General features: G+C 32.8%; 1 protein-coding gene across 1 annotated transcript in view; it reads left to right on the forward strand.

Annotated features, from left to right (window-relative positions):
* The first annotated feature begins 1719 nt into the window (after positions 1-1719).
* Positions 1720-16511, forward strand: part of LOC106872123 (CCR4-NOT transcription complex subunit 1-like) — a 62422-nt gene continuing 47630 nt past the window's right edge. The window contains 9 exon segments of the mRNA XM_052967370.1: positions 1720-2038; positions 5295-5402; positions 9952-10050; positions 10378-10558; positions 11415-11558; positions 12636-12745; positions 13451-13506; positions 14709-14823; positions 15718-15807. Of these exon segments, the coding sequence (XP_052823330.1) occupies positions 1937-2038; positions 5295-5402; positions 9952-10050; positions 10378-10558; positions 11415-11558; positions 12636-12745; positions 13451-13506; positions 14709-14823; positions 15718-15807 (1005 nt within the window). The 5' untranslated portion in view covers positions 1720-1936.

Here is a 16511-nt window from a genome sequence, read left to right on the forward strand (position 1 = left end):
CTCCTGTGGATTTCCACTAGATTAATTATTTTGTTTATTTCTCTTTACTATACTATATTACCCGTATATATATGCATACATACACATGCACACACACATACATACATATATATATACACATACACAGTAGGCTCTTTCAGTTTCTGTCTACCAAATCCACTTATGAGGCTTTGGTCAGCACAGGGCTGTAGTAGAAAACACTTGCTCATGGTGCCATGCAGTGGGACTGAACCTGGAACCATATGGTTGGGAAGCAAATTTTCTACACAGCTACACCTAAAACTTTTCCTTGATTGCTCAAAATAGGCTTGAGTTTCAATTTTATTGATGAAGTTTAATAGGACTGGAATATATCCATAGTTGTCATCTTTCCTCGCCTGCAAGTAAAGATGAGATTTTCTCTTATGCATAAATTAATTTTTGTGAAATTTATTCTTAATTGCTAAAAATGTTCTGATTACTGCCTGATATTTTTCTTTTTCCAACTTAGGAGTTAATTTCAATTACTTAGGAATATTTTGCATATGCTATTCAGACATCACTCTTTAACTTATTCATCTCAAGTTATAACTGGTCCAATTGAGTTATATCCCTTCGTTAATTTAATAAAGGTGGAGTTCAAGGCAAACCAATGTTCAACTCCAGAAGAAATTTTTTACCAAATTAATTCCAAACTTTACTTTCTTTTTAATTTACATATATAATTCCTGTCATAAACATCTGTGTGGCTATTTAGCAAAGATTGAGTCGAGGTCAAACGAACTACTAGTTACAAAGTATATTCACAAACGAAAAGAGCAAATCATGAGGAGAAAAACAGAAAGAGAAAATAAAAATTATTTATCCTTAGAAATAAAATGCTAACAATAGTGGAAGCTGGGCAAAGATCGCTTGCTCTATTACCACCAACAACACACCATGAGAAATGTTTTGTATTTGATAGAGTATAAGAACCACAGAAAACATCCCACTCATTAGTTTGACAAGACATCAAGAAAAAGGAGGAATGCATAGGAGAGAGGGAAGGTCGGATAAAGAATAAAAAAATAATAAACAGACGAGAAGGAAAAAAAAGAAAGTAAAGTAAATCACCAGTGGATATGAACTGACCAACAAAGACAAAGTGAAATGGTGTCAGTGATCAGGTCATACATGTACAAATGAATGACTTTTACAACTAATATATAATTACAAAATAGCGGTAAAATAAAAATGACCATAACAGTAACAGTGTATTTTTATTAACTATAACGACACTATTACAATGTAATAATTAGGGAAAATCTCTTTAAAGAATGGTATTTTAGCTTATTACATAATGTATATTCGATTGTTTACTATAGATTTTATGAATTTTTTTTAGATAGATGCTGATAAAAATTAAATTTTCATAAAATATTTTGAACTACAAAAACTTTTATATTTAAATAAAATGCGTATAAAGTAAATAGAAAGAAATTAGGAAATCGGGAATGATAGTAACGAAAAAAAAAAAAAAAAAACTTGTATTAGTGTTACTCATGACAGGAAATGCAGAGAATAGCTCGGGCTGTAGATCATCACGTCTGCACATACATCACGTGATTAAGTTTTAATAATGTTATTACTATTTTCTTTAAGATATTATTTGTTTTTGATTTATTTAACCTTTCTTTAATTAAAAAAAAAATCTTGAGCCTGATTGCTGTTAATTTTCAAGTATTTTAAAAAGTGTTATTTAAATTAGTTCAATATTGTGTGGGGTACGTCTTCAACATGGCCACTGGGATGCCATGTCAGATTCTATAAGCTTATGTGTCAGTGAGAGGGTGTCCCAATGTCGACCCTATTTGGGTCCTAAAACAGGACAGTTGCTCGACGAGACCTTCAGAACTTAAGATAGTCTGAAGAAGGCTTCAAAGTAATTTGAGGCTTTCGCTATTTGTGTTCATGGAATATGAATCTCGATTCGCTGTCGCTTGCTTTGGCTGAAATAAGTAATTCAGTGGCTACTTTAACAAAGAAAAATTATAAGACTATTGTGCCGCAAATTAATCATGTAAGTATTTGATTTCAGTTTCTGTTGTTTGAATAATAATCTTTCAAAAATTATAGCTTACAATTTTTTCGTACCTTAGACTATTTATTTTCCTTTTATAATGTTTATTTTACCCAGTAGTCGTGCAATCCTTTCAAGGCAAACATACCTTGTTTTAATATTCTCACATTACCTCATTCGAATCTTTACTTTATTTCTTCTTCCTTTTATTTTTTCCTGTATTTATATATCTACGTCAATTTTGGACGTCGAAGTAGTTAGTTTTACTATAATGTCCAAAATATTTTTATATTACACTCTTGTTCCAGTAACATGGCGAACGAATTCTTTTAATATGTAAGTGAATTAATAATGTGAGCACGCGTATGTTATCGAATGTGTGCATATATACATATATATTATATATATACATACGCATAGAACTTGGGTTATTAAAAAATAAATATATATCTTAATTTCCCTTGCGTTGTGTATCATTTATATAATACCTCTGAACTAAGTTTCATATGTTGAAGATATACGATTCTACAATATATCAAACAATTTCCAGATTTGGTGTGTACTAATTAACTTATCTAACCTTGATTGGAAGAAGTGAAATAAAAAATTTTTAAATTGTCATTTTTATTCTCCGAAAAATCTGCATTGGAATTTTCTGCTGCTCTGTACCATAACACATTTTTGCCTGCTTTTTTTTTTTTTTTATCTTTTTTTAATGAAGTTATATTTATTTCTATTTGTTTTCCTTTCCAATTATTTTCTTCCGAATTATATTAACTCTAAATAAAATGTATTTTTCTATTAAAAGTGAATCCATTAAAAAAAATAATAACTGCCCCTTGTATTTAGTTTCGAAATTTTAAGAATCAGGCTAAAGACTTAAAAAACAAACAAAAAATTGTACTCTTCGACGATCATGAGTTCTTGAATCACCTGGTCAAAATAGGAATACCCACCCACACCTCATTTGCGTTACTCATGGGTAGGATATTAACTTAGCAGTGCAGCAATACTTTATACACACGCACATACGCACAAACAACTCGATTGACCTGTATAAACAGTTAAGCTCTTGCTCCTTATTTCACATATATTGAATTGATTGTGTTTGTACTAGAAGCTCCATTAAAAAACAACAACAAAAAGAAACATGGAAACACTTCGTTCAATTGAATAATTTGTTTTAAAATGAAGAATATAAAAAAAGTTAAAATTTTAATGTCGCCTTTGGTTGTCGATCAAATTAGAAATATTTTTCATGTGCTATACATGTGTATCTATATATCTATATATATCTGTGTTTTTCACAAAATAAAAATATTCATTAGGTTTTTCACGAAATAAACCCTCATTATGTAAATAAATTTTACACCCGAGTTAAAATCTTCGTTCCTTAACTGTGAAATTAGTCTGTCATTTCTAGGATCCAATAAAAAAAGTCTTTTTAATTTGGAATTTCAACCTGGTGTTACAGGAAACTATCCATGAGGACAATATATATAGTTACTATTGTATCTTAATTGATGCTTAAGGTAGGGGTGGAGCACAGAGAGTAAGATATACTGCATTTTTGACTCTGAGGAAAAAAATTTTTTTTTCTAATGTCGACTACCTTACAAAAACTAGATAAGTAAATGACCTTCCCTAAATGCCTTAAAAATACTAATCTGAACATAATCTGAACACTATTTCAGAAAATTATCTCCATTCTCTTTGAGCATATAGAAAACAAATTAAGGTGGGGCAAAATGAGTAAGACAAGGTCAATTTACCTCTTCGGTTCAGAATTACATTTGAGAAAAGACCTATTACACATCAAGATCCATCCTTAGATCAGAAATGCAACAAAAATTTAAAATATGTAAGTTAAATTGAGGATCTTGGGAAAATAGCACATGATATGAAAGTAATGAAACTCGACTAAATCTAAAAACTCAGCACAAAATATTCTGTACAGCTTCTTGATCTGTTGTAGTGGTTCTCTTCATAATATATTTATGCAGTTAAAGAGATGAAATTATTGAAGTTAGTCATTACTCATTTTGCCCCAGTTCAGACTTTTTTTTTTTTTGAAAATTATCAAATTAGACATTTGTGTAGGAAAATATTGACTTGGAATCCAACAGAAAGAAGGATGTTGGTTGTTAACACAAAAAATTATCTATATATTTTATTAGCAACCATAATTACAATTGTGCCAAATTCAAGGAGAGGTTCCTTAAAAAAGGCACCTGTCACCTGACTTATTTCAAACTCTCAAGTTTTCAGGCTAATTTTTACTTCCAAAAATGATGCAATAGTTGCAATGTAATGATTTCAAACCAGTCAGGAGAAAATGAAAAATCAGAAATTACTCATTTTACCCCAGTTACCAATCTTGTGTTCCCCCACCACCACCATCTATAGAAGAAGAAACGTTTAGAGTGGGACAGCTGATGAATAGAGAAGAAATTATTTTCTGTGTAAATAGAAGATCAGTTTCTGTTAAATGCTATGAAATCCTGATCAACCCACTTCAGTTTACTTCTAGTTCTTACTTCTATCAAACTAGATTTTAATCTTTATTCATTTGCTGATACTGCATTTTGGAATGTGTGTGTGGGTGGATGAGAGGATTATGTTGCTTCCAAATTATCTGGTGATAAAATGTAGTCAGTGGAATAAGAAGTACATTTTTGTGTTATATAACTGAGGTAGCTCCTCCTGTGCCCCTGTGATGTGTTTATTAGAAAAGGGTCTCGCAAATTACTACATTTTATAAAATTGAAGTTTCAAATTTGTTCACAATTGCGAAGAAAGAATTATATAAATTATATATAGGTAGCTTCAAGATCTATTTGTCTGCTTTCATTAATCCCTTTTTATACCAATCTACACAAGACTCTGGTTCTATGATACAAACTTCATGCGAATTTACTTTCCAAATGAGTTATTCCAAATGAGTTATTTCCAAATGAGCTTAATAGAGTTATTTTACTAAAGTCTTCATTTCTAAAATTACTTTAAGCAAAGGCAGAAATATGGTAACAGAAGGGTTAATAAAGAAGAGTGATGCAAAAAAAAAAAAAAAAAAAAAATTGCTAGTGTTTTTGGAAAGTGAAAAATGTTATTTCATAGTTTGAAAACTTAGTGAAAGGAGTTTAACAAGGAGTTTAGATTGTCACAACTAATTTGTTCCTCATTATATTCGTTTATATATTTTTATTTTCCATATCTTTAAGGCTCCCTTTTGTCAGAAACCTATTTTTCTTTACAGCTAACCAGTGTACACTGTGCTGATGCAGATCGGTACCTTTTCCGCTGCCTCTTTTCTCACGTTGATTTCAGTGGCGATGGTAAGAGTGGCGGAAAAGATTTCCATCAAGTAAGTTGGATTTTGAGTATTAGATATTTTTTAAAGAATTCCTATTTCTAAATTCTTTAATTTTGTCTAGTGATAAGTATATTTTAAAATATAAGCATTGAAAATCAGGTTTTGTGAGTCCATCACAGATCAGCATTTCTAAGTATTCTGTTCGATCTGTACATTGGATGTTGCAGAAATAACTTTTAGTATAGTAGAGAATGAATGACTTAAAAATTTTGTGATATCGTTTCTCATACTGCTACATATTTGGTTTTGTATGTCTAAAGACATTCAGCATTCAGAGAAAAGGAATGAGGCAATTTCATATTTTCCTGTTACTTGAAACAAGCCCAAAACCAAATAACAGCCTGGGGATAAAATGCTCCTTGTTGATGGTAAAATGGTTGCACTTTGAGACGCTTCCTTTTCAGTAGCAATAACAGCAGCCTTGGAGTCCTTTTACATGACAGCAGTCCAGTCAGTAGCTGTTGAAGCAACTTCCTATGCAGAGCACTTTATACAAAAGAATTTGACAAGCTCTGAAAGCTACATGAAACAGCATCTTTTTGATAATGAAATGTCAGCTTTTTAAAAGTATAACGAAAAAGATAATGTTTTTATAATTACGTTTTATTTTTCAATTTGCTTGAGAACATTGTGTGAGCTACATTAACATATGAAGAATAAAGTTTTGCAATGTATGTGTCAGTGAAAGAACCTATACTTGTTTCGTAGAGAGGAACAAGCTGAATGATCTGCTGGATGTGCAGTATAAACTTGAGCCGAATTTAGCCCAAATCATTTGAAAAAAAGTTCTTAGAGATAAACCCTGCGAGTGAGGTGATTGGTGTGGACAAGCCTAGAATAAGTGGATGCAGCTGAGTGGCAGTTTTGGGTGTTGATGGTTGAGGTAAGCCAAAAACTTGAACAAATTGGATTTCATCTAAGAACAAATACTTCATAAAGGGTTTGAAAAGGCTTGTTTTTAACCTATGTCAAGATGGAAAAGCAAAATCTAAAACTGTGTACCATATATTTTGTTTCTATAATTTAACTGTATATTTTCTATTAGTGTTAATATTTGGAAGCTGTATCAAAATGGCATTGTTTGATTCTGTAGAACATTAATTGGTGCGGGTGTGGCTGTGTGGTTAAGAAGTTTGCTTTCCAACCACATAGTTTTAGGTTCAGTCCCACTGTATGGCACCTTCGTTCTGCTTGACCAAAGCCTTGTAAATGTATTTGAGAGATGGAAACTGAAAGACACCCATTGCATATGTATGTCTATGTTTGCATCTCCATGTTTTAATGTTGTGTGATAGTTATGAGTGTCACTGTTATTCAAGCAGTGTTACGCATTTCCAACATATCCTGTGAAAACATGCCTGGCCAGGGGGAAATATTTCCTTGCTTGTTAACAGGTGAGGGTTGATAATTGGCATCTACTCATAGAAAATACGTCTCAGTCAAATCTGTCTGACGCATGCAAGCATGGAAAAGTGGCTGTTGCATGACTGATGATTGGATCAAATTTTGCTGGTTTAAAGTTTAATGTGCAGAATGCTCCTTATATGGAGCTTTAGCTGATACTGTGCTTTGAAGTGGTGGTGGAGCTTTCTCAATGTTTACAATATAGGATTATATTACATTTCAAGGACATTTTTAGATGGCCATGTTATCTTAAGTGGTCTGTACATTGTTCTTCTGTCTTTAGTACTGCATTGCTTTTCCCTTGTATATATTTTACTATAATTAGATTACACAGTACTTTACCTTAGCTGTTGTCCAATTTTTCATGAACATTGTTACTCCCGCTTTTAAATGTTAAATCAGGTGTTGAGTATTAGCTTGTCTTTTCAAAGGAAAGAGAAGTTAATAGGTAACTTTTGTATATTTTGATGTTTGAAATAATTAAATATTTAAAGTGCATAGGGACACTGTTGAGCAATGGGTGAGCTGTGAGCAGCAAGTATGGTAATAGTTTCTATTTGTTTGAAGCTGTTTTGCTTGTTTTATGCCACTAGTTATCATCTTCATCATAAGCAGTTTGATGGTCAATGATAACTGTCCATATGAGATGTCCTCAATCATATCAGAAGTGACTTGATCTCCACTGGTTTCTATATTTAGTTGTGGGTATCAATGTCCCATCTCATGTTTAGCCACTTTCTTCACCGGGCAGCTGTGAGTAGAGTATTTATCTTGACATCTGAGTGCTTTCCACTTTTTGAACATATTAAAGGATCAGAGGTTTTGATATCTCTTCCATGCTATGGTGCTTAACTTTTTCTGAAATTGGCAGTGTTTCTGGCTTTGTCTTTCCAAGTGATGTTCAGGTTCTCTATTGAGAGTCTTGTCATTAATGTATACAATTTTCTCTACATCCATTTACTTCCCATCCATACCTTTGAACTGTAATAGAGTGGCTAATATTATTACTTGGTTTACTTCCCACTTCATTTAGACTGACTAGTGCTTGATATTCACAGCTGCTTACTCAATCTTTGGAATGTTGAGCTGACCTTCAATCAATCTCATTGTGTACCATCATTATTGATAAAGTAGCTTGCTGCTACCAGTTCCTGTCTTTTGATTGTGATGAGCTTAGGTTGTAACCCTTGGCATGAGTCAGGACTTGGCTGGTAATTATCTTCAGTCTTATGGCTGTTAATTTTCAATGTGAATTTTGTGGCTGTATTGTTCAAAAGCATCCAACTTTTGCATGTTCTCTGCATTATGAGAAATGTGCACAGTCGTCAGCAAACAACTATTCTTTCATTAACATGTTGTCTTTGTTTTAGTTTTGATGTGCAACACCTTGAAAGCTTAACATCAGGGCTTGACTGTCTATGTTTTTGTTTGTGTTACAGAACATCCTATTGAGCATCACTAATAAAGTGAAAGTAACATTGGTGATAGCATGAGGACCTGCTTAATTCCCACTGTAACGTAAGACAATGTAGAATTGGAGTCCATTTGTGTTACCTGAGCCTCATGCCAGGATATAGAAACTCTATCATATGAGTGAACTTTAAGCATCCAAACCTAACTGCATGCAGTAGGTCTCAGCAGTTTACTTTGTTGAATGTCTTTGATAGTATCAGTGACACCATACAATGCTTTAATCTTTCCCCTTATTTATCCCACATATATTGGAGACTGAACACTATCCTTGTATGTTTCATTTGAATCTACATTGTCCGGTAGAACCTCGGCTGTAATATTCTCATTCAGTTGTGTTGGACAATATTCTTGCAAGGGTTCCCTCCACTACAGCAAATAAAAAAAAAATCCTTTGATATGTCCCACAGTCATTCTTATTTTTCACACTCCTGGGAGCCTGGAGTTACTTCTGGCAAGCTTGGTTGCATTGAGTCAACAGTGAAGCATGACTAGATCCTTGCATTAGACTTGTCTTTCTTGTTAGTTTATTAAGCACAGCTTTAGCTGTGCCGTGAAGCAAGGACCATCTTGTATTTATACTGCTTGGTTTTTGATGTTAACCATGAATCTAGAGCCTTGTGCATAGCTCTTTCCAGAATAGCTTACACGTCCTTTCCACCAACTGATCCTGTTCCATTTAGAAACTATTATGAAGGTTATGCTCCATTGAAGGTTATGCTCCATTGAAGCATTTGGTGATATATGTTGCATACCCTTTCATCACTTGTGTACATTACCTCTGTCCTGCATAATTATGATATCTAGATGTCAATACTTTGCTCAGAGGTGCATAAAGAACACTTTCCAATCTTACTTCCAATTAATGATGTTGGTAATGACTGTTGAGAGCATAAAGCAAGAAAATCTCCATTTCAGAAGTATTTCCCTGCCACACTTTTTGCTGATGTTACCAGATTACTTGTTTCTGCTTGTCCAGTGTGGTGTAGAAATCCTGCATTTATATTGTTTGCCTCATTGGGACACACTTCTTATAGTCATTTGTAAAGTACTTTAGAAATTCTCTTTTGCATCGTCAGGCTTGTTGAAGGTGGTATAACCTCTCTCTATGATGGAAACTTTCACATCGTTATTCAGTTTTAATTTGGGTTACATCTCTGCTTTGCTGGTGTCTCACTAAACGGGGGGAAAAAAGGTGTACCCCATCTCCATGTTACTATTATCTTGCAGCTGTTTGGTCTTGTGGAAAGTAGCTATATTGATGTATCTTTCGATCTTCACTTCCATGTATGTGGAATACCTCTTTGACAAGGTTTTCCCATACCATTGAGCTAGATAAACACTCAGTTTCTTGTATCCAAGTAAACTTTTTGCTTAGAATGAGAGACAGCTTGCAGAATCCTTTGTAACCAGCCCCGTATACTTTTCACTTATTGGCATTGTTTCATGGGATTGTTTGTGCAAGATTTGAGTGTTAAAGGCTTTTGCAGTTGCAAGTAGTAACACCCTGAGGGAAAAAAAACAAGAATTTAACAATGTTTTCTCCATTCAGTATATAGCATCTGGTTACTTGATGAAAACTCTTATAATAAATATTGATTACTTAATTGCTATATGTTTTAAATTGTTTCACAAATATCATTAATATAATTTTTTTTTTTTTCAGACCCAGTATTTGATACAAGAGTTCACAACTCTCTTCAGTAAACCTAATTTTGTCTCAACTCTTTGTTACGTTATTGACAATCCATTACAACATCAAAAGGTTTGTGTTGCAAATTTGATCTTTTAATAAATTAAATCTGGTTTAAAACAGTTCTGCTAAAAAAACTTCTGATGTCATGGAAATTAATTTTGTTTGATAGTCTTTGATTATCTGTAAATATTGAAGTTTACAGTTAATGAGTCCCTCTCCCAAAACTTTCTATTCACGAGTAAAATCTTATATAAATTATATGGAAGATGAAAATCTATAAATACTTTAGTTTTATGAAATAAAGTATCAATTATTTCATCTTGAATTTATTTAAATATTTTAATATTTTTTTTTTAATGTCAACTTCTTTATTTTTTTTTTTTCTTCCATGGGTAGTCTTTGAAAGCAAGTCCTCAGTTATTCCCACAACTGAGTAAAGTTTTAAAGTTGACCAGAGTGCAAGAGGTGGTATTTGGCTTGGCTTTGTTGAATTCGTCCAATCCTGATACTCAGAATTACGCGGCCAACTTTGTTAAACAGAAATTACCTGATTTATTGCGATCTTACGTAGATGCAGGTTTGTATATTGAAGGCTTTTCCTATTTCTTTTTGTAGTAAATATTCATACAGTTGAAGGACAGCTTAGGATAAGTAAAAAGATATAGATTAAGTTTGAACTATACATTCATATTCCTAGATTGCAAAAAAATTTGAGTTACTTCTGAACTAAAATTCCTGTTTCTTTGGTTTGGAGAGACTTGTACATATGAGACTGTACTTATTGCTGCTCATGACCTAAATACAGTTACAGGCTAGCATCTAAACAACTGGAGAATATTCAGTTGTAATCCACTTTGTAGCTCAAAGACTTTTTTTTCCTACTTTCAATTCAATACAAAGTGGGTGTTGGTCGTGATTTTATTTCTTTTCATTGATCAGTAGACCTGTTAAAACCTCTTGTACTTAGCTTTTTAAAAGTATATTTAGTAAATAAGGAATATCAATTTCTTCACAACTGTTTTTCATTTTTTTTTTCCCTTATAGCATATACTTTCTTTTAATGTTCATGCATTTAAAAGTATTTCTATCAATTTTAGCAGTGATAGTTCTTTGGTTCTTCATGCTAGTGCATGTGAGGAGCATATTTGTAAAACTTTAAAAAATGTTGGTAAATTTTATAAAAGGTGTAATTTTGAAGGAAAATTTTTAATTAGATTTTAGGGTTGCATGTGTTAGATTTAGGGAAAATTTGTTCGTTCCTCGTCTTTTTAGTTGCATTTGGGACTTACAGTAATAGAATATGAAAACATTGTGTGTGAATACATTGTGTGAATTCCTAGTGATATTAAAAACTAATAATTTTTTTCTCTGCTAGTTAGTTCAATTCTACCTATTTATTTACAACTAAAATTGGCAATTCAATTTATTAACAGATACTAATGTGAGGCAAGAAGGTGGATTACAAGACATTGCTATTGAGGGACTACACCTTCTTTTAACTCATCTTGTTCGTGGGAAAGATCAACTTGGAATTGGAGCTGATCAGAAAGAGGCATTTCTAAATACTTTACGCAAAGGTAAGTTTTATCATTTTTATGGAAGTCATTTATTTAAAATGTTTACGGCATATTTTTGAGTTAGAATGTAATTTGTGTGTTAGTTTGCACCTAGAAGTAGTTTCTTAACAGTTGCAATTGAAACCTTTCAGAATTTGAATAAGAGTGAAATGTAGTTGGAAAAACTGACGGTAGTTGAAAGCAACTTAATGAACTTGCGGAGTTATTTTGTCCATGTAATTAAGTTGTGTAACCTTTCATTACTGTATTTCTTTTGAAATGCACTAATTTTGTTTCAATTAATTTTGAAAATAATGAAGAACTTCGTAAAACAATTTTGTCGTTATTTGGTTGCTGTTTGGCACATAAATTAGCATGGAATTTTGATGGAAAGTTTTAATTTAGATCACTTTAAAGTAGCAAGTTTATATTATAGAACCAGTCTCAGGTGTGTTAGTATCAAGAGGGTTAATCCCTTAGATTGAAAGATGGATGTGAAACCTGAATGTTATCCTGATCATAATGCATTGGTGAATTAACAACTAATGATTACGCAGGAGATTTAGATATTATGAGAAGAATTATCATGAGATAATTAATGCAGTATGTGTAAAGTAGCAACAAACTCTATTTGCAGAAAATGGACCTTGGAAGACAATTAGCACTAATTACTTACTTAATCCTTTTGATACTAATCCACTTGAGACTGCTCCTGCTATTAGGAAACAAACTTGTTTTAAAGTGTTAATTTGAAACCTTTCATTTGTTGGGTTTCAAATATCGGACAGTGTATTTCAACAGACATGGTAACAAAAGGATTAAAGGTTTGCCATACTGTATCAGTTTTTCTCTTTTGGAACATATGCAATAAAGTTGTCTTTGCCTTTCATTTTTTTTTTTTTACTGTTAGGCTTGGCTTATAATACTGGACTATGGTTTTTCTTGTAATTGAACAATATATTTCATTTGATGTACATGTTTTTGCTTATGACTTCAGATATATAAAAGAGTATTAGTCATGGATTTTAATATTAGCTTATTTAATTTTTTATTAGTTGTGATATAGTATCTAATATTTTTTTTTTTTTTTGTCTTTAGATTTTCCTAGGGCGTGTGTTCCTGTTGTTTTAAGTCCATTACTGTATCCAGAAACAGAAGATATTAGTTTAGATACATTTTCAGATACTCTCACCATGCCTGTATCAATGGTAAGTTGTTCACAATTGTTATGTTGTAATTTGAAACAACTGGCATATTATAATTGTTCATTAAAATGGAGGAAATTGTAAAGAGCCAGAGCATATATTAATGTTGAGTTTCTTACTCTTGAATTATGAGTTTGGATCTCACTAGGGTTTTTGACCTTCAGTCTTCAGCGACTGGTAAAATAATCACCAATAACATGCTTGTGCCAATGCAATCAGTTTGACCTCTCGACTCTTAGTTCTGTGCCGAAGTAAAATAAATGGATTGCCTATTGTCAATTTCTTTTCCTCTCAAATATAATAATGTAATTGAAATTGCAATTAGCACATTATTATGAAGAAATCTGCTTACAAGACAGACTTGTGTTTATTCAACCCACCTCCTAATTTACAAAAAACAAATTTTTTTTCTTACCTTTTTACATTCAATAAAATGCATTATTGTGCTAATCAGAAATTGATTAGTTTCAATCTGACATTAATGTTGATCAATGACAACAAAACTGTTGAAAGCACTCCCAATATAATACTAGTAATACCAAGCTTTATATCTGTTCAACAATTCTAACAGTTTGAATCAAATGAAAATGAATTTTCATCTAATTAAGAGAATAACTGAATATATCAACATGGTATAATAAATTTTCTGATGTATCTATTGATTACTTTTCGTTATATAACTAATGAAGTTAAATTTACTTTCATCAGAATGAAGCCTCCTTAGCAGACATGGTCCTAGAAGCTGGCTGTGCTTGTACAAGCAGGTGAGAAGATTGTGGAAATATTTTGCTTTCATTATTTATCTTAATGTTTTCAGTCTTTAGTAATATGTCATGTATTTGGAATATATAAAGAATGGCTATAGTTTTTATATTAATGTGATTGAATCAACCTGAAGAGAAGTGATTTTGAAAATGAAATGGAAAAGTATTGTGAGAAACAATTTTATTTATAGAAATCTTATCTCATCTTTTTTTGGTTCTAGAGGTCAGCAAATATTTACCCCTGTGGGTGTGTGGGTCTATCCAAGTAGTTCATAAACACCTGAAATGATTTTGAGCATTAAGAGTGCTGATTTATTAGTGAACTGAATTTAGAAGAGCTTGGTAATTTGAAACTAAAACTTATTTCTAGCTAAATAATGTGTCAGTTTTGTAAAGTACCACTCTGCAGAGTAGTTTGTTTCAGGAAGGGCATCCAGCTTTAAGAACCATGCCAAAACAGACAACAAAGCATGGTGCAGTCTTCTGCCTAACCAGCTCCTGTCAAACTATCCAACCCATGCCAGCATAGAAAGCAGATATTAAATGATGATTTTCATTAAATGTCTTCAAATATTTCTTATGAAAAAAGCTGTAATGATACAAAAGAATTATTTTTAAATCAAGAAATTTTGTATTAATTATACTTTTTGATTTTAGAAGTTTTCCGGATGGAGTTGGTAAGTTATTAATGATTTCATGAAGGGTTCGATGACCTAAGTTAGCCAACACCTGGTCTAAACACAGTCATCATCCTCTTTTAATGTCCGTTTTCCTTGTGGCATGGGTCTGACCAGAGCTGGCAAACCAGAGAGCTGTACCAAGTTCCAGTCTGATTTGGCTTGGGTTCTACAGCTGGATGCCCTTTCTAATACCAACCACTTCAGTGTGTGCTGGGTGCTTTTAATGCGGCACCAGTATGAGTGCTTTTTACCTTGCGCTGGCACAGGACTCTTGTAGGCTAATCCTCTTCACCAGGGGGAGAAGCCTTAACACTTCTACTGTGGAGGATGGGTCTTCTTTAGCACGGCCAGATGCCAGGCATCCCAGTCCTTTGTCATTTTGCTTGAAAGATTCAGTGTCCTGAAGAATGTTAATAATTACCTAAGATATCTTGTTTCTATTTGTCTTTTTTAACTGCCAGGTTTTGTTTTATATACATGGTTCAATTAATTTGTAATTTTTTGGTTTTTATTTTTTTTAAGTGTGGAAGAATGTCGAAATACACTTTTACAGTTTGGTCCAAAAGAGTTAACGCCATCATCTGTAGCTAAAGTAATGGGGATGATGGCCAAAAATCCATGTGGTCAAATTGACCAGGTAAGTTTCATTTGAAGAATAAATTCTGTTCCAAAATATTTGTCTAGGTAGATAGATAATTGACTTTTACCATAATTGTACACATTTTTTCTTCATAGTCATTTATTTGAATATACAAACGAGCTTCATATGATGCAAGGATTTTAGACAGTTTATATTTAGTCAGTTCTGATCAACCAGCCCTATGACTTAGACATTCTTAAGCATTATATATATATATATATATATATATAATCTGGGAATAGGTTGTCTAATGTAAATTAAATTTTAAAGATAGTTGATAGTTTGAGAGATTTGGCTGCTATTCCCTGGCAGTTGAGTAACCACAAAGAGGGATTTCAATGGCTTGGTTCATCTTCAGTGTTTATCACCACAGAAGTTGACCAAAATATCCTATGTAATCAGACCAGTTAAAACCAGTAGTTGGTAACAACCTTCCCCTACCCATTCTCTGAAAATACATGTCTGTTCTAGAACACTTTGTATATTCCTTACTACAGTGTTTGTTTGTATGACATGCACTGTGGCAGTAATTAAGACATATTACCAATTTTGATGCCACTTCTCTTTTGATTACTTTTGGAATGGCCACATCCATTATAAGCAAGATGGACTCTGTTGGCACATAATCCTTTTTGGAGGAATTTAATGTGGAATTGGCTTTCACTCAGTTTTGCCCTTGCCATTGTCCAATTGTATGTTCAGGAAATAAGACACTTGAAATACTAAATCATAAGAACTTCTTTATCCTCAATGGTTGGGTGCTCAGTGCTCTGCTTTGAATGTATCAAGTTTCTTGTGAGATGCTTACTCTAGCCCTGTTTTAAAATGCTTAATCTAGGAAGAGACAAATATTAGTAATGTTATGTCATTTCAACTTTTGCTTGTTTTCAGAATTCAAATTGGAACAGTGATAAAGAAAAAGACACACCTGGAGTGACAACTTGGAATGTGGATATATTTGTTCAAATTGTTCAGGAGTTGGTAAGATAGTTTGGATGGCTTTTTCTCTTGGATTTTGTTATTTGAAAGTGACTATTGGTGCAGACGTGGATGTGTGGTTAAGAAATTTGCTTCTTCACCTCATGGTTTTGGGTTCACTTTTGCTGCATGGCATCTTAAGCAATTGTCTCTTAAAACCCCTAACCAACCAAAATTTTGTGAGTGGCTTTGGTAGATGGAGAGTGAAAGAAGCCTGTTGTGTGTGTGTGTGTGCATTTGTGAATATATAATGTGTATGGGTGTCTCTTTGTCTTGATATTGTGTGATAGTTGTAAATGAATCTCTCGTACAAGTAGTGTTGTTCATTTTCAATATTCTGGAAAAACATGTCTGGCCTTGGGGAAATACTACCTTATTTGGAAACTTGAAGTTTTGTGTTAATGGCATCCAATCATAGAAAACCTGCTTTAGTGGACATCAAAATGATGATTATTTTTGACTTTACTCTTTTACTCTTTTACTTGTTTCAGTCTTTTGACTGTGGCCATGCTGGAGCACCGCCTTTTAGTCGAGCAAATCGACCCCAGGACTTATTCTTTAGAAGCCTAGTACTTATTCTATCAGTCTCTTTTGCCGAACCGCTAAGTTACGGGGACATAAATACACCAGCATCGGTTGTCAAGCGATGTTGGGACAAACACACACATACAAACATACACACACACATACATATATATATACATATA

The sequence above is a fragment of the Octopus bimaculoides genome, chromosome 4 (assembly GCF_001194135.2).
Source record: "Octopus bimaculoides isolate UCB-OBI-ISO-001 chromosome 4, ASM119413v2, whole genome shotgun sequence".
In the NCBI taxonomy this organism is placed as follows: domain Eukaryota; kingdom Metazoa; phylum Mollusca; class Cephalopoda; order Octopoda; family Octopodidae; genus Octopus; species Octopus bimaculoides.